At 56.3% G+C, this 21123-nt stretch overlaps 1 protein-coding gene and 1 long non-coding RNA gene across 8 annotated transcripts; one reads left to right on the plus strand and one right to left on the minus strand.

Annotated features, from left to right (window-relative positions):
* Positions 1 to 3657: 3657 nt before the first annotated feature.
* On the minus strand, positions 3658 to 9865 carry LOC147574574 (uncharacterized). Its single transcript, XR_015244342.1, has 4 exons — positions 9513 to 9865; positions 8308 to 8524; positions 6881 to 6995; positions 3658 to 4793 (listed from the first exon to the last, which is right to left on the minus strand). It is a non-coding gene; the product is annotated as an uncharacterized LOC147574574 (long non-coding RNA).
* A 93-nt stretch (positions 9866 to 9958) lies between these two features.
* Positions 9959 to 19484, plus strand: ENGASE (endo-beta-N-acetylglucosaminidase). 7 transcript variants are annotated; one of them, XM_086688203.1, is made up of 14 exons: positions 9959 to 10257; positions 12020 to 12087; positions 12240 to 12441; positions 13280 to 13350; positions 14114 to 14271; positions 14819 to 14967; positions 15258 to 15423; positions 16318 to 16421; positions 16739 to 16847; positions 17017 to 17207; positions 17723 to 17871; positions 18221 to 18438; positions 18730 to 18844; positions 19006 to 19484. In XM_086688203.1, the coding sequence occupies exons 1-14, from the start codon at positions 10151 to 10153 to the stop codon at positions 19464 to 19466; spliced, it is 2268 nt and encodes a 755-aa protein (XP_086544329.1). In that variant the 5' UTR covers positions 9959 to 10150; the 3' UTR covers positions 19467 to 19484. The 7 variants fall into 7 exon arrangements, with proteins under 7 accessions (XP_086544329.1, XP_086544328.1, XP_086544331.1 ...); XM_086688202.1 differs by having other exon boundaries at positions 9962 to 10257; positions 13202 to 13350; XM_086688205.1 differs by having other exon boundaries at positions 9964 to 10257; positions 13202 to 13350; positions 18333 to 18438.
* The last annotated feature ends 1639 nt before the right edge of the window (positions 19485 to 21123 follow it).

Here is a 21123-nt window from a genome sequence, read left to right on the forward strand (position 1 = left end):
AAGTGAAAGTGATCCCAGAGGGAAGGTCAGGAATGCAGACACGAATGAGCTAACAAAAATGGTAAACTGGGTGGTAATTCTAAACAGATATTGCCTGTATATATTAAAAAAATAAAGTCTCGGAAAACAATTTGGAAGCCCCTCAACATGTTGAACGGAGTTTTCTATGTGATAGCAGAGGCCAGAGGTCCCCTCTGTGCTCTTCCCAAGTTCCTAAAACCCACGGAATCTGTGAGTGTGATAAGAAGATGGTTGCTGAACTAGTTTAGGTAGCTCGATCATGCGCAAATAATGGATCTAGGGGCATTATAGCGTTTTAGGTGTTCTGCCATCCATACGTTGGCTTGGAAATAAGTAAAAGTACATAATATTTGACTTGGATAAATGAAGGATGTGTGCGGTAATCTCTTGAGTAACCAGTAAATCATAGTAAAAGGGGTGTAACATCCAAGCTAATGGAAGGGGATGGAATTTTATTTTTTAAACATTTTTTTTAACGTTTATTTATTTTTGAGACAGAGAGAAACAGAGCATGAACGGGGAGGGTCAGAGAGAGAGACACAGAATCCGAAACAGGCTCCAGGCTCCGAGCTGTCGGCACAGAGCCCGACGCGGGGCTCGAACTCACGGACCGCGAGATCGTGACCTGAGCCGAAGTCGGACGCCCAACCGACCGAGCCACCCAGGCGCCCCGGGGATGGAATTTTAAGAAGCACTCAGTTGGGGTGCCTGGGTGGCTCAGTTGGTTAAGCACCCGACTCTCGATCTCAGCTCAGGTCATGATCTCACAGTTTGTGAGATCGAGCCCCTCGTCGAGCTCCGTGCTCACAGCTTGAGATTCTCTCTCTCTCCCTCTCTCTCTCTCTCTCTCTCTCCCTTCTCCGGCTCATGCTCTCTCTCTCAAAATAAATAAACATTATGTATATATAAAAGAACTATAATGTCAGACGTATAAAGCATAAAGCTTACTAGAAAGCAGGCATCTCAAGATCACCACTCAGTCAATTCACCAGGACGAGAGAAGGTAAATTTAAAGTCTATACGTACCTAATAACATAGCCTCAAAAATACGTCAAGGCACAGGAACAGGAAAGCAAATGCCGAATCATAGTGGGAAATGTTAACACACCCCTCTCAGCAACTGATAGAATAATCATATTCTTTAAAAAAATCAATAAATAGAGGATTGGAGAAATAGAATTAGAAAATCCAACTTAACGGTCATTTATAGAACACCAACTGCAAAATACAGTCTTTTCAGGCGAACGCATGGCCTGTTTTTAAAAACATCTTAGCCATAAAGTGAGTTTTTACTTTCAAAGGACTGAATCATACACGGTATTTTCTCTGTGTGTATTCAGTGTATACCCAAGTATATAATTCAATTATGCCAAAAATCAATAACAAGAAGCAAATTATATGTTTGGAGTTAGGAAATAGCCTTCCAAATAACCGATGGATTAAAAAAAACGAGTGAATCGTAACAAAATGAGAAAATATTTTGAAATTTATTAAAATGGAAATCACCCCCACTATGTATCAAAACCCGTGGGATATACTAAAGCGAGGCTTAACGTCCAGCTTTTACTGAAGTATCAATACAGGAAGAAAGGCTGAAAATCAATGAGATGAACATCCCTTTAAGGACTTAGGGAAAGAGGGGCAAACTAACCCAAAGAAAGTAAGAAAAGAAACAACAAAGATACAAGGAAGAAAATAATGAAGTAGGAAAAGAAACAAACATCACCCCAGATGCTATAGACACGGAAAACAGTCCGTGAGTATTAGGAATAACTTCATGGTGACGCGTCTGAAATACGGGATGGATGAGATGAGCATTTTTTCTGTTTCCAGAAACACAATTCCCAGGGGTGATGCAGGAAGGACGGGAAGATCTGAACAGCCTTAGAAGAATCGAATAGAATCTGTAATTAAAAAGCTTTTTTTTACAAAAAAAATTTTTTTTAATGTTTATTTATTTTTGAGAGAGAGACAGAGACAGAGACAGAGCATGAACGGGGGAGGGGCAGAGAGAGGGAGACACAGAATCTGAAGCAGGCTCCAGGCTCTGAGCTGTCAGCACAGAGCCCGACACGGGGCTTGAACTCACAGACCTCGAGATCATGACCTGAGCCGAAGTCGGATGCTCAGCCGACTGAGCCACCCAGGCGCCCCTGTAACTAAAAAGCTTTTAACAGGGGCGTGTGAGTGGCTCAGTCACTTGAGCCTCCGACTCTTGATTTCTGCTCAGGTCATGATCTCACGGTTCGTGGGACTGACCACCGCATCAGGTTCTGTGCTGACAATGCGGGGCCTGCTTGGGATTCTCTCTCCCTCTCTCTGCCCCTGCCCCACTCATGTACTCTGTCTCTCAAAATAAATAAATAAACATTAAAAAAAAAAAAAGAATAGGGGCACCTAGGTGCTCAGTCAGTTAAGCATCTGACTTTGGCTCGGGTCATGATCTCACAGCTCGTGGGTTCAAGCCCCGCGTCGGGCTCTGTGCTGATGGCTCGGAGCCTGGAGCCTGCTTCCCATTCTGTGTCTCCCTCTCTCTCTGCCCCTTCCCCACTCTTTCTCTCTCCAAAATAAGCGAACATTAAAAAAAATTAAAAAAAAAAAAAAGAATAAACCTCTAGGCTCAGATTGTTTGATGACTAAACTTTTACCAAACATTTATGGAGCAGCAGCCTTAACCTTGCACAAACTCTCCCAGAAAAGAGAAAAGGGCACATTCTCCACCTTGTTTACTGAGGTGATCATAATGCTGATGCCAACACCTGGGAGAACACCGCGGGAGAGGGAGAGCGCGGCGGGTGCCACACACAAGCACAGGAGGGAGAATCTTCCACAACGTGCCCGCAAACCGAAGCCAGCGGTAAGAGGGATAGTGACCTGTCCAAGCCCACTGGGTTTATTCGGGAAGGCAGCCTTGCAGAACGTCATCAAGCCAATGTGTTTTACCACATTAACAAAGTAAAGAATGAAAGTCATATCACCACTTCAAGGCTTCTAGACATCATCTCCATTTCGGATGGAAAAGTTTCGTAAACGTGGTACAGAAAACAGGTTCCCTTGCTGGACAAAGCAGGTCTGCGGACAGTCCTCTAACAAACACTGTCCCTAGAGGCGAAGGGTGGCAAGCTCTTTCTCGGGCCCTGGGGCCAAAGGCAAGGACTCGGTGATGGGTGATGGCACGTACTTGGCATTGCTTTGGGGGTCTTGGCCGGTGTGGTAAGGAAAGGAAAGGAAATACAAGATGTAAGGATTTATGAAATGAAGGAATAAAATTGCCATTCTTGAAGCTGGTAAATTACATGGAAAATCCAAGAGAAGCTGCAGACGATGATTAGAATTAGTAGTTGATGGGTGTAGGGTTGATACACAACGATCACTGTACCAGCCAACAAGCTGAAAATGAAATTTATTTATTTTTTTTCCAACTTTTTTTTTTTAATTTATTTTTGGGACAGAGAGAAACAGAGCATGAATGGGGGAGGGGCAGAGAGAGAGGGAGACACAGAATCGGAAACAGGCTCCAGGGCTCCAAGCCATCAGCCCAGAGCCTGACGCGGGGCTCGACCTCATGGACCGCGAGATCGTGGTCTGGCTGAAGTCGGACGCTTAACCGACTGCGCCACCCAGGCGCCCCTGAAAATGAAATTTAAAAACAAATGCTGGAGGGGGTACCTGGCTGGCTCAGTCGGGGAAGCGTGTGACTCTTGACCTTGGGTTCGTGAGTTCGAGCCCCATTTATAAATAATTTATTTTACTTTATTTATCTTTTAAATGTTTATTTTTGAGAGAGAGAGAGAGAGAGCGAGTGCGCGAGCATGAGTGAAGGAAGTACAACAGAGAGAGGGAGACAGAGGTCTGAAGCGGGCTCTGTGCTGACAGCAGAGAGCCCAACGCGGGGCTCGAACTCATGAAGCGCGAGATCATGACCTGAGGTGAGGTTGGACACTTAACTGGCTGAACCACCCAGGCGCCCCAATAAATAAGTATTTTAAAAAAGTAAATAAGGGCGCCCGGGTGGCTTCGTCGGGTGAGCGTCTGACTCTTGATTTCCGCTCAGGTCACGATCTCACAGTTTGTGAGATCGAGCCCCGCGTTAGGTTCTATGCTGCCAGTGTTGAGCCTGCTTGGGATTCTCTCTTCCTCTCCCTCTGCCCCTCCCCCTGCTCTCTGAATAAAAATGCTGGATGCATTATCCATCGTAAGATAACAAACCACCTAAAAAACTCAGTATCCTGAAAGACGCACACTTCGTTGTTTCTCATGAGTCTGCAGGTTGGCTGGGCGCTTCTGTGGGCCTCAGGATGGCAGGGTGGCTGTCAGCCTCACGTGAGTGCCAGGCTTCTTTACAGCACGGTGCTCTCAGCACAGGGGCCGAGAGGGCAGGCGCGGAATCTCCAAGACCTCTGGAGACCTAGACCGAGAAGCCCTCCCACAGCTACTTAACCACTGGTCAGCCAGAGAAGGAGTGGGTAATAGACTCCCTCCTTTGTTGGGAGGAGAGGAAGTGAATTTGCAGCCACCGTAACCCACCTGTAACCACCTGTAACCCATCCAAAATGCCACTTCCACCTGCCATTTACCTACAGGAGCAAATCTCTCAGTAGGTGTGCAGGATGTCTGTGTGGAGAACTACACACTAGTATTCAGACGATATAAAGTCTCAGTCTATGGACAGCCTGTTGCTTCTTGCCCTCTGAGAAGCAAACACCAGGGCAGCCCGGGATGTACACGACACTTACGATCTAGAAGTTCATGGTTCAGGAACAAACACCCAGCTGGAAGAGACGCATTAAGGCAGGGTGAGGGACACGGAGCTTCCATGGGCTCCCTGGGGACGTGCCACCCTCCCAGCACCTCCATGGGCTCGCCAACCGGGAAGCTCTCCCAACCCTGTAGCTCAGGGGTTTTCCAGAGCCTTCGTAACACAAGCACGGTTGATTAAATCATTGGTCCTTGGTGATGAACTCCGTCTCAGTTCCTTTCCCCTCCCAGGAGGCGGTGGGGACGGTCCTGAAAGTTCCCACTCTTTGATCCAGGTTGGTTCCCTGTCAAACCAGCCTCTATGCTTAGAGGCTTTCCAGAAGTCTCCTCACTGGCATAAACTCTGGTGTGGTTGAAAGGGGCTTGTTGGGATTAACAAAAGATACTTTAATGGCTCTTATCATTTAGGGAATATTCCAAGGGTTTAGGAGCTCTGTGCCAGAAATGAAGGACCAAATACACATTATTGTAAAATCTCAGCATCGCAGAGCCCCAAACAGACTCAAGCATGTACAGACACTGATTTTCCAGAGAGGAGCTCTGCAGAGCACTGGATGAAGGCGGTCTTTCCAAAGACCACAGAATGACTGGGGATCCACATGATAAAAAATAAAAACGCGTCCTCCTCCCTCACATCGTGAACACTAATGAATGCAGCCCGAGATGCAGAGCTAAAGGTGAACGGCAAAGCAACAGAGCTTCTAGAAAACACTATGATGGTGCATTCCATATGTTCATGCCTTCAGGGTAGGGAAATACATTTTGAAAAGGACACAAAAGTACTAATCATAACAGACCAGACTGATGAAGTCTCCTGTAGCAAAATTAAGGACCATTTTGGACGGGGTAGAGAGGAGCTAACAGAGATTGTGAAGTATTTAGAACTGAATGGAAATGTCAGTGCCACATATCAAAACCTGTGGGCTCCAGTGCAATTTCACTCTCGGAGACACATGGATTCCCTTGCTGCATTAAAAAAAATTTTTTTAAAATGTTTATTTATTTTTGAGAGAGAGAGAGACAGAGCATGAGCAGGGGAGGGGCAGAGAGAGAGAGAGAGGGAGACACAGGCTCTGAATCCGAAGCAGGCTCTAGGCTCTGAGCTGTCAGCACAGACCCTGATACAGGGCTTGAACCCACAAACCAGGGAACCATGACCTGAGCCAAAGTCGGGCGCTCAGCCGACTGAGCCACCCAGGCGCCCCTCCCTTGCTGTATTTATATAAACACAAGAAGGATTTAAAACTAAGTGAACCAAACTGTCCACGTTTGAAGCCAGAAAAAGAATGACAAAAGAAATCCAAAGAAAATAAGAGGAAATAAAATAAAAGCGGAGATTAGGGACACAGAAAACAAACAAACAAAAAATAGAACAAACCCAAGCACTTGTGTTTTGCAAAGACTAATAAAATAGTCCTTCAGCAAAAAGCATCAAGGAAAAAAAAAAAGGAAACACAAATAAACAACATTGGAATTAAAGAGAGGGCATAACCAAGAGATTAAAAAATAGGATCAGGAAGGACTTAATACCCCGCATTTGAAAAACCTCATGAAAAGGACACTTTTCCAGGAAAACATTTATTAGCAAAATTGGCCCAGGAAGAAAGAAAAATCTGAACAGACCAACAACCAAAAAGGAAAATAAAATGTTAAAGACCTACCTCCAATGGCATCTGGAAGTTATATACCTGCAACACACACACACACACACACACACACACACACACACACACACACACTGCAACACACACACACACACACACACACACACACCACAACTATATTTGGGGTGCCTGGGTGGCTCAGTCAGTTAAGCATCTGTCCAACTTTGGCTCAGGTCATGATCTCACGGTTTGTGAGTTCGAGCCCCGCGTCGGGCTCTGTGCTGATGGCTCAGAGCCTGGAGCCTGCTTCGGACTCCGTGTCTCCCTCTCTCTCTGCTCTTGTGCTCTGTCTCGTTCTCAAAAAAAAAAAAAAAAAAAAGGAAAAAAAAATAAATAAATAAATAAATAAGAGACTGCTAGGTGCACCCATTGGGTGAGCAGAAAATCCGAGTTAAATAATATCAGGGCTAAGAGGTTGGGGGGCAACACATACATACCGGGTGCATGGAAGCGTGTCAACGCGAGAGCCCCTTTGGACCAGCTCATTAGCAAGGGTAAAGTATGACAATGCGCACGTGATCACCACTCGCAACTCGACCCCCCTGTTTTTACCTGAAAAAGAAAAAAAACTAGCCTATGGGTGTCCCAGAAGATTTATACAAAGATGTTCATTTTAACATTCAAAAAATAAAAGCAAACAAATGCTTCTGTTTGAATGGCCACAGGTGGGCAGGTTGGAAAGCAGCCGGTGATGTGTTAAAGTGACAGCGTATTAAATAACAGTAAAATCGGACATGTTAGAGCCATGTAATTCAACATGGTTCGATTTCAAAAGGATTGCTGGGTGAAAAAGGCAAGATACAGAGTAATCTGTACAACATGATGCTATTTTTATCAGACACAAACAATGTTCTATAGTTCCAGCTACTACTGGAAGTATTTTATTATTTTTTTAATGTTTATTTATTTTTGAGAGGGAGAGAGAGAGAGCGTGAGCATGAATGGGGGGAGGGGCAGAGAGAGAGAGGGAGACACAGAATCGGAAGCAGGCTCCAGGCCTCTGAGCTGTCAGCACAGAGCCTGACACAAGGGCTTGAACTCACGAACCGTGAACCGCGAGATCATGACCTGAGCCAAAGTCAGACGCCCAACTGACTGAGCCACCCAAGAGCCCCAGATGTTTTAAAACATCTCGAAGGAAAGAGGCCTAGCTGATGACGTCCTCAGTAGGACACTGAGGCATCTCTGAAGGACAAGGGGAGGCCAGGAAACCAGGAGGGAGGGGGGTTAAAAGGAACGTTAATTTTCTCTAGAGCACTTTAAATTTTTAAAAGGGGAAAGTGAATGTAATGTTTGTGTAGGGGCCGGGCAAGGGCAGGCAGTCTGGGTATGCCATTTTAGTGTCATTGGAGTGACTGTGTGTCCACAGAGGGAGGCACACAGGCTGGCCACACGCAGGGGAACACATCCTGTATTTTATCTGGAAATCCTACAACGGTTAGGGTTCTAGGGGGCCCAGCCAGATCTCAGAGAGGTCTAGAGCCCCAGCAGGGAGCAGTGTGACCTCAAGGCAGACACGGGGACCTCCAGGCTCGTCCTGATCCCCAGAGAGGCCAGGAGCCACGAGGGTCAGCCGGGAAGGCAGCAAGCAGGGGCCGACACAGAGGTCACAAGACCTGACTGTCCCCTGTCCGCCTAGACCAGAGGCTAATGCTGTGCAGAGGGGCAGAAAAGAGAGGCCTGGGCATATTTTCCCCGCAGAGACTGAGCATTACCTAAGGGCTGTTTAATGTATCTCTAAGAACTATGTTTTAATTGTTAGGACAAAAAGCTTATTTATTTACATTTATCACTAAGCTGCGGGTAAGTGCTTGGGAACAACTGGTTAAGTACGGACCACAGACTTCATGTCCTCTGTGCTCACCTGATCACAGCTGGAGTGACTTTTGTGGCCCTGCTCCCCCTTCTCCTGGCGAACTCCCCAGCACTTTGCAATCTCTGTCCTCCCCGTGGATCGCTGTCCCCTGCTCCACGATGGCCTGACCTCCCGGCAGTGTGGCCCCGGGCTCAAATTCCACAGCTTGAATCATCACGCCGTGCTCCAGGTTTATGGACGCTTGGGGCCTCATCAAGTTCAAAGTCTGCAACCACGGTAAAGAGGCCCACTCAACTTGGCTTGGGAGCAGCTGCAGCCCAGCGCTGGACACTCCCAGCTGCACACAGGGGTGTCAGCAGCTGGGAGAGAGGAGCCTCAGGCTGGCCCACGCTTGGCCCTGCAGGCCCCAGCCCTGCGTCTGGCCTCCTTGAACTTCCTGCTTCTGAAACAGGATGTCAACCACTTCCATTCTGACCCCCGATTAAGTTCTTCCAGCTTATCTCTTAACTCGGGCAACAGATCCTTCGGGCAAAGCATCCCGTGGTGGGAACAGAAAACTACCCCCCTCAAGCATCAAGAACTGCCCTGAGCCGGCAAGACCCCGCAGGATTGACCCCAAGACAGTGATCCGCCTGACCCCGCATGATTGACCCCAAGACAGTGATCCGCCTGACCTCCGCTGCCCATCTGCACATATCCACCGACCTCTGTCCCACATTTTCCTTATATCAACCTGGAAGTCTTTTCAGCACTTTGGAGACAGTCTTTGAGCCAATAGTCTGCTGTCTTCCCGGTGCTGGCCTCCCTGAAATAAATTCCTTTCCTGTTTCCCCACTACTTGTTTCTCGGTCTTTGGATTCTGTTCAGCAGTGACTGCCTGAGTCTGGTCTGTTTGGGACCGCGGGGGGCCAGGTGCTCATGGATTCCTCCTTCCGGACTACACTTCTCCCTGCTCAGATCTCCTTCCACCACTTTTACTGTGAACAGTGCCCAAGATGCTGGGAACGTGCCTCCTCTGAGAAACCTTCAGGCCCTGTGAGCTGGGGGGCCCTACCTACCACAGAGTGCAGATTCGGGGTGTAGAAAAATATCCATGCCTCAGTGGAACACGATGCGTCGTCCACCACACATCCAAGCAGTCATCTGACCCCAGCCTTGCTCTCTTTCACAAGGTGTAGACTGTCTCTCGGGGAGCTCAGGGATCCCCGCCCCCAACCCCACCCTGCAGAAAAACTAGTTCTGTCTCTACTTACATGTCCATTTCAATGCGCCTCATCTATAAACGGGTCTCCTTTTCTATTCTCTTTGAACTGGTTTTAACGTCTGGCTGCTTGCTTCTCTGATTAACGAGTAGAAATAAAGCCTTTATCACTTCTCCCTACTTAAAACCCGAATGAGAATTAGGATTTCACGTTTTCCTGAAAATTATCTCAGACGAACCGAGCTCGGCTCTCACTGCTGCAGTTTACTGACTTTGGGACCTTCGGGACATTGCTCGTCTGCAAAAGGGGGCTGGGGGGAACGGAGCGAGACAATACGAGGTCTCCAAAAGCCGGCCTCAGCGCCGCCACGGATCCGCCCTCGCGTTTCGCCGTGGCCCCGCCCTCCGCCGAGGCCCCGCCCCAGGCCGTCCTCCGACTACAAAGTCCCCACCGCTCAGGGGCGAGCCCAGAGCAGGAGCTGGAAGTCCTGCGGGCTGGTGGGGCGGAACAGCTGTACGGCGCAGTAACCCCATTGGGCGGGGGCGGGGGGCGGGCCCTGGCTTGCTATTGGCTAGCGGCCGAAGGCGGGGCCGGATCCAGGCCAGCGATTGGCCGGTATTCAGAGGCGGGGTCTGGTCCAGGCCTGCGATTGGCCGGAGGCCGGCCGTGGCGGCGGGCGCGGCGTGGTGATGGAGACCGCGGGGCCTAGGACCCGGGCTGCTGCGCGGCTTGGGGCGCACGCGACGCGGGAGGAGCAGCGGAAGCGGCGGCCTGTGCGCCGGTGGCAGCGGAGGAGGTGGGCTGGGGTCCGGCGGGGCCGCCATTGGCGGTGCTGTGGGCGGGAAGCTTGTGTGTCCTCGCCCTCGCCCACCGCCGTCGGCCGTGGGTCCTCGTGGAGGAGGCCGGCTGGTGTCATTCGTACCCTTGCTGGACAGGAAGGGGATGGTGCCTGGAGCGGGGATATCTGCACCGAGTCTTTAGGGAGCAGGTGGCGAATGGGAAGAAGGGTGTTCCAGACGAGGGAACGGAGTGGGCAAAGGCTGAGGCACGGAAGGGATGGACGTGCCCTTCGGCGCCCACGCTTGGTTCTTTGTTGGGACCTTTGCTCACCTGGGGGGACGTTAGGAGCACCCCTCTATGGCCTTCTTGGAAACAGCATCCCTAGCTTCGTGTTAAACCCAAAAGGAGACCAGGGGTGTTTCAGACGGAACAGGGATGGAGTGCAAGCGGCTGCCCGCTGGTGGGGACGCTTTTGCTCCTGCATAGGAATGTTGAGATGGCTCACGCTCTGGTACAGACCAACAGGTGTTCTGACAGTTCCTGGAGTGGGGGTATTGGGGGAGACAAGCTGAAGGACCGAGAAATCATCAAGAGAGAGGGAAGAGCACAGCCATAGGATGAAATTTGCAAGGGAGCACTTCCCAAGCACTTAGCACATCCACTTTAATGAGACTTGAATGTCTCATCCCATCCACTCGCCTGGCACGTCTCAGGGTCTCCTACGAAAGTCACAAAGAAGAGGCCATGGATGTTGGTAGGTTTAGAAAACTTCTGCTTTGAAGCCCACGGCCAATAAATGGTAGCTGGCCGTGTCTTCTTGTACTCTGATGACAATAATTGTTTTTAAAAATTTTTTTTTTCAACGTTTTTTATTTATTTTTGGGACAGAGAGAGACAGAGCATGAACGGGGGAGGGGCAGAGAGAGAGGGAGACACAGAATCGGAAACAGGCTCCAGGCTCCGAGCCATCAGCCCAGGGCCTGATGCGGGGCTCGAACTCACGGACCGCGAGATCGTGACCTGGCTGAAGTCGGATGCTTAACCGACTGCGCCACCCAGGCGCCCCAATAATTGTTTTTAAAAGAAAGCTAATTTGGGGGCGCCTGGGTGGCTCAGTCGGTTAAACGTCCGACTTTGACTCAGGTCGCGATCTCACGGTTCGAGTGGGTTCGAGCTCTGTGCCGACAGCTCGGAGCCTGGAGCCTGCTGCGGATTCTGTGTCTCCCTCTCTCTACCCCTTGTCCACTCACACTCTGTCTCTCTCTCAAAAATAAACATAAAAAAAAAAAAAAAAACAAAGCTAATTTGGTTTTATACAGGCTTTTCCAACTTCATGTACTGAAAGTGTCCCCTTTTTTTTTCTGTTAGAATCTTCCACGGCAGCTGGGGAGTTAGTCTGGCATCCACAGAACATACCCACGGAAACGTGGACTGGGGAGGAAGTGTGGCCCTGCTCTCTGGGGCCCTGAAACTCTAGTTCTGTGAGGTTTCCTGGCCCTTGGCCAAGAACTCGTGGACTCTGCGAAGCACGACTTTGGTCCTGCAGGGTGATGTCTGGGTGGCTGGCACAGAGGATGGGCTGTTCTTCCGACAGCAGGAACATCGGCGCCTACTGGCCTCTTTATACGTATTCCCGTAGCTTGTATTCAAACCCTAAGTCAGAGAATAGCACCGCCTCCCCTCCACATGTCTGGATGGAGCCTAGTCCGTGTGCTTCTCAGTGTTGTTTTTCTTTACCCTTTTACTTAAAAAATTTTTTTAACTTCCTCCTTGCTTAGAATCGGGGAGGAACAAGAAGAAGCAGTCTTTCGTGAAGTGGTCAGTTTTACCCGGGATCCTCTGCCAGGTGAGAAGGACCGAGGCTCTGAACGCTGTCTCCGAGTTCACCCCTGGGGCTTCAGGGCGGGCCCGCCCCTTCCTGGTCTCCGTTCTCGCTCGGTTATTGTCAGAGCGTCTCTGCTAATCCATCGATTCCTCACTGTTCCCTCGTCTGACCAGCTAGATATTATGACAAGGACACCACCAAACCCATCAGCTTTTACTTACCATCGCTGGAGGAACTCTTGGCGTGGACGCCCGATGCGGAGGACAGCTTTAATGTGGCCCTGGAACCCCTCAAGTGTCGGCAGCCCCCTCTGAGCAGCCAGAGGCCCCGGACATTGTTGTGCCATGACATGATGGGCGGATACCTGGATGACAAGTAAGGCTTTGCGAGGACATCGCCTGACGTTAAATTTGTTGCGTGTTTTCCTTCTGTGGGACCGGATGGAGGGGAAGGAGGGAGGGACGGTGTGGCAGAGACAGCCAGGAGCCGGGCCTCTGGACCAGACCGCCGGGCCCGGAGCCCGTCCCTTTGGCTCTGACTCCGTGCTCGGCCCACCGCTCTGAGTGTCCTACTCCGCCCCTCCCCCAGCCAGGGACGCTTCCTCCAGAGTCGCCGGCGGTGCGCTCAGGGGACTTAAACGTCTATAAAATACTCTTGGACGGGACGATAGATGGGCAGGCTTGAGTCAGAGTCGGCCACCAAGGGACAGGCCGAGGCAGGTGGTGACGTCTCGGGTGCGGCTCATGTGGTTACCCGCCCGACCTTACGTGCACGGAGACCATCCTGGAGGAACCGTCAAGGGACTAGTGTGGGGGACACCAGGCGCCTGGAACGTTTGTGTGAGGCCTTCCGCTTCTCCTTCTGTCTTGTCTGAGTTTGTGGAGGCTCAAAACCGCCGTGGGGTCCGGGGGTGACTGCCTGCGCGGCCCGGTGAACACATTTCCCTTAAGACCTCCCGAGATAAGGACTGAGGTGTCGTTCTGTTTCTCACTCGACCCAGCGTCTACACTGTGCGCAGCGAGCTCTCGGCATCAACTGGCCGCGACTGAAGAGGATCTTCCCTTGGGGCCTCGCTAGTCTCTTTTCGCTCTGGGGTCCCGTGTCCCGGGTCCCGACTGCTGTGTTTCTCACGCAGGTTCATTCAGGGCTCGGCGGCGCAAAATCCCTATTGCTTCTACCACTGGCAGTGTATTGACATCTTTGTGTACTTCAGCCATCACCTGGTGACCATCCCCCCCGTGGGCTGGACCAACGCTGCCCACAGGCACGGGGTCTGTGTGCTGGGTAAGATCCCAGGGCTCGCCTCCCGCTCAGCCGGGCTCGGTCGCACACCTGCCAGGTGTCGCAGGGGCGAAAAGACTAGGCCTTTGCTTCTGAGCGAGTAGAGCTCGGCGCCTGGGGCCGCCTCGATAGGTCAGGACCGGCCAAGGCGGACTTCCGGAAGGGGCCGGCCACGGGGCCACTCTTGCAATTGCTAGAGAGACAACAGAGCCATATGCGGCGGGCAGACCGGTGGGCATGGCTGTGTTCCTGGAAAACGGCGTTTATAGGGGCGCCCGGGGGGCTCAGTCGGTTGAGCGTCCGCCTCTTGATTTTGGCTCAGGTCGTGATCTCACGGTTTACCAGTTCGAGCCCCGTGTCGGGCTCTGTGCTGACGGCGTGGAGCCTGCTTGGGATTTTCTCTCTCCCTCTCCGTCCCCATCCCTCCCTCCCCTCTCAAAATGAGTAAATAAACTTAACAAAACAATACAAAACAACACGACAACCTGCGTTTATAAAAATAGGTGGTCTGCAGGCCACAGGTGGCCGGCCGGTCCCTGGATGGAGTGAGGCTTCTCAAGCTTTCTTCACCGGCCCCTGAAACCTGTATTGGCTTGTTTAGCACTGACTGCTGGGCCCTGCCCCCAGGGCGTTTGGTTCCCTCGTTGTCCGGGGACAGCCGAGAAGTTGAATGTCTGGCTTGAAGGCCACGCTGATGTACTGTGGCGGGAACCGCGCTTTGCTAACTGCTGGGTTCGCCTGACCTCGCCTCTCTCTGTCCTGGCAGGGACTTTCATCGCCGAGTGGAAAGAAGGTGGGCGGCTCTGTGAAGCCTTTCTGGCCGGGGACGAGCGCTCCTACCAGGCGGTGGCCGATCAGCTCGTCCTGATCGCCCAGTTTTTCCGTTTTGACGGCTGGCTCATCAACATCGAGAGCTCTCTGAGTGTGAGCACGACCTTCTCCGGTGCCTGCCCAGCCCTGTCGCAGGCGCTGTCCCCCTGCCGCTTCCCTAGCTAGGCCTGGCGGGGCCCGCACTGCGGCCGGCTCCCCGTCACGGCGGCGGGAGCCGGCCCCACGCATCTCCGTTCCTTCGAAGCGACGCGGAACCTTCTCTGGCGCTGTGTCCAGAAACCTGGGTTGGCCGAGCTCCGTGTTCTCCTTCAAGGAGACCCCTCTCCTCCTCCGTCTGCTTTTCTTGGGCCACGCGCGTGGCTTCCCTTCCCGCCAGCCTCCCCTCTCGTGGCCCTTAATCTTTTCTTGGTGGCCGTGCCGTTATTCTTCCTGCCTCAGGAAGGGAGGAGAGTTAGAGGACAGGTGGCTGGACCCGCCCTTCGGTGGCTGTGGGGTGGAGGGGCTCCTGGGACCGTGGCTTCTTTGGTGTGTGTCCATCCGTTTGCTTCTGGGGTGAAGTGTCCTCCTCTACGTCCTGTGTGGGCACTTCTGCCCGACGTCCCTGGGCCTCACCGAGGGCCTTCTCTTCACCCCTCTCCAGCTGGCCGCGGTGGGGAACGTGCCCCCTTTCCTCCGGTACCTGAGCACGCAGCTCTGTCGGCAGGTCCCGGGGGGCCTGGTGCTCTGGTACGACAGCGTGGTGAGCAGCGGGCAGGTTAAGTGGCAGAACGAGCTCAATGAGCAGAACCGGTGAGCCGGGCGGCCCCCTGGGTGGAGGGGTCGCTGGCAGTGCCGCGTGTCTCCCGGAGGCCTGGCGCACTCGGCCGCCCCGGCAGGGGGGGGGGGGGGAGCGGGAGGGGAGAGAGCGACGGGGGGCCTAGCTGGCACTGGTCCCCGCTGTCCGGGGCAGCCTCCGTCCTGGGCCTGGAGGCAGCCCCGGCTGTGGGTTATGAGTGGAGGCGAGGGAGGGGGAGGTCCAGCGTGGGCGGCCCCCGTGCCTCCGGGTCCGGGCCTCACGGCCAGTCCCCGCCGCCTCCCAGGATCTTCTTCGACTCCTGCCACGGCTTCTTCACTAACTACAACTGGCGGGAGGAGCATCTGGACAGAATGGTAGTGCAGGCCGGCGAGCGCCGGGCCGACGTGTACGTGGGAGTGGACGTGTTCGCCCGGGGCAACGTCGTCGGGGGCCAGTTCGACACCCACAAGGTGGGGGTGGCCCTCCGGGCCGGGGGTGGGGTGGGGGCGGTGGCCGGCGTGCCTTCCGTGGGCCTGGTTTTCTTGTGGACCTTCCGTTCCCACCTGCACTTGAGGGAAACTGAGGCGACCTTCTTCCCAGAGTGGGGAAACTGAGGACCGGGGAACACCGGTGACCTGCCCCGAGGCCAAGCCGAGCCCCGAAATCCTAACTTCCAGCCCCTTCTTGTGCTCGGGTGGTACTTGCCTTAGGTGTTGATGGGCAGAAGCACCGTTCGGACCTCCGGCCCGAGTCTCTGACTCGCTTTTACGTCTGTCGGGACCGTGTGCTCCGGAAGGGCACTGAGTCGGCAGTTTGAGCCACTGGGTGGGCTGGGGGGACCCTGGCAGGGAGCTGGGGGTCTTTCTCCGGCAGCTCAGGGCTAAAGACCCAGGCAAAAGAGCGGTTTGGGGAATTGCTGGCTTAAAAGCTAGAGAGGTTTTTCTGGCAAGGCAGCAGTGAGGAGAGAGAGGAGGGGTTGCTGGGGCTGAGCTCCTGGTGTGGGGTAAGTAGGGAGTCAGCTTGTCTCCCGGGCTGTCAGCCCCGCCCCGTCCCCAGTGCCACGGGGATGTTCTTGCTCATTAATTAAGCTCTAAGTGAATAAATTAATCCAATAACCGAAGATCCTCTCCACCCGCTGCGAGTCTGATAACGTGATGACAGGTACGGCGCGGGAGAGGCAGCACGTGAGAGCCGCCCCCCTGCAGCCCCCTGCCGGCCCAGAGCCTTCCTTCCCGGCACTGCTGCAGCGGCCTCTGCTGGTGGGCTGAGGAGCGACGGGGACTGAGTTCGAAGGCCCCCTCGGAGCTGGGAGGGAGGCGTCGCGCTCACGGGGAAGGGGCGTCCCCTGACTGCTGTCTCCCTAGTCGCTGGAGCTGATCCGGAGGCACGGATTCTCGGCCGCTCTCTTTGCCCCTGGCTGGGTGTACGAGTGTTTGGAGAAGAGGGATTTCTTCCAGAACCAGGACAAGTGAGTCCTGTCCCGCGGCCCAGGGGCGTAGTGATGGCCGGATGGGGGCTCCGGCAATTTCGAACGTGTCTCCGGGTAGCTCAGGCCTTGCTCTCCACTGACCTTCCCAGGGCACACCGGGCAGGGGGAGGGGCTCAGCTCGCGAGAAGTCAGCTACCTGGGGTGCTTGCGGGCGGGAGGGTCCTGGCGACCAGTTAAGCGGCAAGGGTGGAACCCAGGGACCCCGAGGGGCCGCTTCCGCAGACAGCCATGGCCACTCTGGGAGGGATGCGGGGGGGCCTCGGGTCGCAGAGAGTGAGTCCAGGCTGTCTCTGCAGGTTCTGGGGCTTGCTGGGACGCTACCTGCCCCCACACAGCATCTGCTCTCTGCCCTTTGTCACTTCTTTCTGCCTGGGCATGGGGACTCGAAGAGTGTGCTACGGCCAGGTGCGTGGGGCTCCCGGTTGGGCCGCGTCACCTTTGGTGTGCCCTGGGACAGGTGGGGGGCTCGGGGGCGTGCGAGGGATGGCCGTGCTGCGCTTCCCCGTCCCCCCGTGTACACGGTGCCCCCTGGGCCCCCAGCCCCCCCCCCCCCTGATGTGGCCTCGTCCTGCAGGAGGAGGCAGTGGGGCCCTGGTACCACCCGAGCGCCCAGGAAATCCAGCCCCTGTTTGCAGAGCACAGGCCGGAAGGGGACGGGCAGGGCTGGGTGAAGACGCACTGCTGCCTGGCGGACGCCTGGAATGGGGGCAGCTCCCTGCTCATCCGCGGGGTGATCCCGCCCGAGGTCGGGCACGTGGCTGTGAGGTAGGCGGGTGGGGATGAGACCATCCGCTTCCCCCCACCCCTGCCGGTCGCGAACCCCCACCCCTGTCGGGCGGCTGGGCGGCAGCAGCCGGGATGAGGACAGACAGAACCGGGTGGTTTTTACGTACGGTTCTCCGGTTCTCCGTCTCAAGCGTCTTTGAGCGGGTGGGGCGGCAGCGCGAACTGGCTGCACAAACCACCCCGGCACCTCCTCGCCTCGCAAAACCGAACCTGGCCCCGCAGAGCAGCTCCCGTCCCCCCACCCCGGCCACCGCCCTGCTCGCCGTTGCCGAGTCCGACCGCTTCTCGTTCCTGTGGAGTCGCAGAACCGAGATCTTTGGGTCACGGAAGGATGCGGCCTGGGGGGAAGGGGACGGGGGGAGGGCCGTCCCCAGCCTCGGGCGGGACCAGAGCGCATGCCCTGTGCTGCCCCCGCTCCCGGGTCCTGCGGGGAGAGGCTGGCGGGCGTGAGCCGGAGCCAGCTGCGGCCCCTCATCGCTGGCCTCCTCCCACAGGCTGTTCTCCCTGCACGTCCCGGTGCCCCCCAAAATTTTCCTGTCCATGGTGTATAAGCTTGAAGGGCCTTCGGATGTTGGGGTGGCGTTGGAGCTCACCACCGGGGACACGGGCAGCTGTCACGTCGGTGGCATCTCGACATTGAGTGGTGAGGGGGTAGGGTTGGCCCCTGCCTCTTGAAGGCCTCCTCTGTTTCAGGGGACGCCTCAGGGAAGGGGTTCTGGAAAGTGCACCGGGGTGGGCGGAGGCAGGCAGGTCCCGCCTCTGCTGTGGTCCAGGCCTGACAGGGAGACTCCCCAGCCAGCCAGAGCCTGCGGCCCACGGCCCCCACTGGGCAGCACAGCGTGCCGTGGGGGACTGGGTCTCTGTTCCCACGGAGACGTGGGGATCAGGCCTCCTGCCAGCCATGGCACTGACAAGGAGGACGTCTGTGGGGCCTGGGGTGTGGGTGCTCTCCGCCCTGTTCTTGCCCCGAGGGCCTCAGCCTGTCTTGGAAGGCCCTGGGTGCCTGGTGCCACCAGGGAGCCTTCTGGCCTCCAGAAGAGACGCCTCCCCGTGTGGTTTCCTTTGGACTCTCCTCATTCTCAAGTCCTGCTCCTCCCGCAGCAGACGCGAGCTCCAGGCACAGCCCCCGCCCCCTCCGGGTGCCCCCCACCAAGCTGGCCAGATGGGTGGGCCACTGCGGCCAGCAGCTCAGCGGGGGCTGGGTCCAGCGGTGAGTGCCTTTTCTTCCTGTCGAGACTCCGGCAGGGGATGGCCACGTGGCGGGGGGCACCCGAGGAGCCCCAGAACCGGAGGGGTTCAGGCGGCCCCGTGACACAAACCCAGGAACGCTGCTGGGAACCGTCACGGTCATGCCTCACGGCTGGGGTCTCCCGCTGACCACAGGGACCGCTTTGGGACGGGTCTCCCTTCCCGACGTGGCTCGGGGCCTCGGAGCGGCCGGCCTGGAGGGCGCTGAGCTGAGGTGGGCTCCTTGTGACCGGCCTCCGATTGCCTCCCCCAGCTGCTACGAGGTGAACCTTCGGGGCTGCGTCCTGCAGGACCTCTGGGTCAGCTTCTCGCGGCCTCCCGGCAGCCGGGAGCAGGAGGCCTTTGTCTGCCGCCTGGGAGAGCTCCAGGTGAGGCGGGCGCCCTTGCAGAGGAGGGGGGTGCCGCCTGCAGCCGAGCCCCACCTGCGCCCGCGGCTCGCGGGCCGGAGGGGTGAGGGTGCCAGCCAGTGGGAACGCGCGGGGCCGGGCGCCCTCGGCCCCCGCGGGCTGAGCCTTCTCCCTCCCGCCAGGTGGTGGATGCCAACAGCCTGCTCAGCCCTCTGCCCCGGGTGCAGGCCGTCAGTGTCTCCCGGGTGCGCTGGCAGCGGGCCGCCCCCGAGGAAGAGGAGGAGGAGGAGGAGGAGGAGGAGGAGGAGGAGGAGCGGCGCCCAGCCCGGCTCCGGCTCAGCTGTGCTCTGCACTGGTCCTACCCCCTGTCTCACGTCCGATGCTTCCGCATCCACTGCTGCAGAGCGACCGGCTCTCCTGCGGAGGGGCCCCCGGGGCCGGAGAAGCCCGCGCTCCTGGGCCTGGCGTTTGTCAACCAGTATCGCGTAGTGGACCTGGCGGTGGCAGCCGCGGGGCCAGGCACGGACGGCCGCGTGGAGTTCCTGGTGGAGCCCGTCCCCAGGGAGGGATTTCTGGTGCCGAAGGCCGAGTGGGGCCGGGCGGCCCTGCTCTACTCCGGGCCCCACACGTGAGCGAGCATTAAAGCACAGACCCTCCCGGCCTCGAGGCTACGACTGCTTCTGCGCCGGGGCCCCGCGAAGCGTGCAGACGACCACAGGCCCCTGGGAGGCTGCGGGCTGGGGCTTTCTTGTGGGGGACGTTGCTAATCGGAAACCCGAGAGGTCCGTTTGCTGGGTGGGCGATTTCCTGGGGTGAAGGAGCTCTGTTTTGTCTCCTCTGTGGAATACGGTTCTGCAAGTGACAGAACTGGGGAAAGTGAGTCCTGTCCGTCCGTGAAGGCCGCTTCCCAATGGGCCGAGAGACGCTTACGCTCACCAGGCTTGAAGGAGGCAGGTGGTGGCTTCTGAGCAGCCCAGGGGCGATTCCCAGGGTGAGGGCTGAGGGCGGAGTTGGGGGGAGGGTGCTGAGGACTGAGCCCCTGGCCGGGCTGGCACCAGGTCTTACCTGCCTCCGGGCCAGGTGGGCTGCCCCAGTCCAGACCATCCTGTGTTGCGGCTTTCCCAGTTTGCTGTCCCCGTGAGCTGGGGCCACCTGTGGGGCATCTCACGGGCCCCGGGTCCTGCTGTGTCTCTCCCGGGTTGTTGGTCCTGGCGAAGCTTGCACGGAGGTTGTCCTCTGGGCCCCTGGGCCAGCCCGGGAGGCCCAGAAAGGCCCTCGGCCTGCAGTCCGGCCCCAGCCTGTCCGCGGGCGCTCTGGCTGCCCTGTTCCATCACATCCGCCTGCCTCAGCCTCTCCCAGGGTGGGCCGCGCTACGGCCCCTTGAGAAGTGTTAGCAAAGGCCCTCGAGGACTCTCTTCACTGGGCCCCCTTCCTCTCTTGCCTCCTTCTCTGTCTTCTAGCACCTTCCTTCCCTCTGCCAGTGGCTCTGCATGGGGAGGAGGGGAGGGGGTGAGGGAGCCAGAGATGGCTCCTGCAGTCACACAGCTCCCCTGTCGATCGCTGGGCCACTGTGCTGACTTCCTAGGGGTGGGCTCTCCACCCCGTGGCCTTGCCCGGCTCCTCTCTTGGGCCAGAGCAGTGTCGTCACTCCCGGGGTCTCACCCTGGGGCTGCCCAGGGCCAACGTTGGGGGTCACTTGCCCATTTCTCTGTCCTCCACCCGTGCTATGAGAGGTGGAGCGGTCCCAAGGGCCAGACAGTCCCAGCCAGGGGGTCACACCTAAGGGGTGGCCTCGGGTCCAAGGCCAGGGGTCCACGGACTTGGTCTCACGCTGTAGGGAGGAGAGAGGCCACCAGGCGGCAGTACAGCCACACCGCCTCAGCCGGGGGTTCAGAGGGGTGTCGGGGTGGCCTTGGTAAACTCGGCCAGCAGGACAGCAAAGGGGGTCTCCTTCGGGGCTGACGTTTGCCCAGGCACCCACGTGCCCCCTTCCCGGTGAGCCAGAGGAACAAAGTTTTACTCTCCGAGTCCCGTGCGTGGCCTACCCAGCCCAGCCCCCGGTGGGGAATGGGTTTGCCCGGCCGAGGGGGAAGTGCTTCATGTGGAACAGGATGGTGCCTCCACTGACCAGCTGGGAAGCGCAGGCCACCCACGACCCCTGGTTGTCCCTGCGGAGCTGGACGGCTCAGCAGACTGGTGGGAAGGACCTGAGCCACTCGGAGCTGCTCACACAAGCGTGTTCGCGGTTTGGAACTATCCCTGGAGCTCTTTGAGCCTCTCCTGCTTCGTGCCCCGGGGAA

This window comes from Puma concolor, chromosome E1 (genome assembly GCF_028749965.1).
Source record: "Puma concolor isolate L17-30 chromosome E1, mPumCon1.1.hap2, whole genome shotgun sequence".
NCBI lineage: Eukaryota > Metazoa > Chordata > Mammalia > Carnivora > Felidae > Puma > Puma concolor.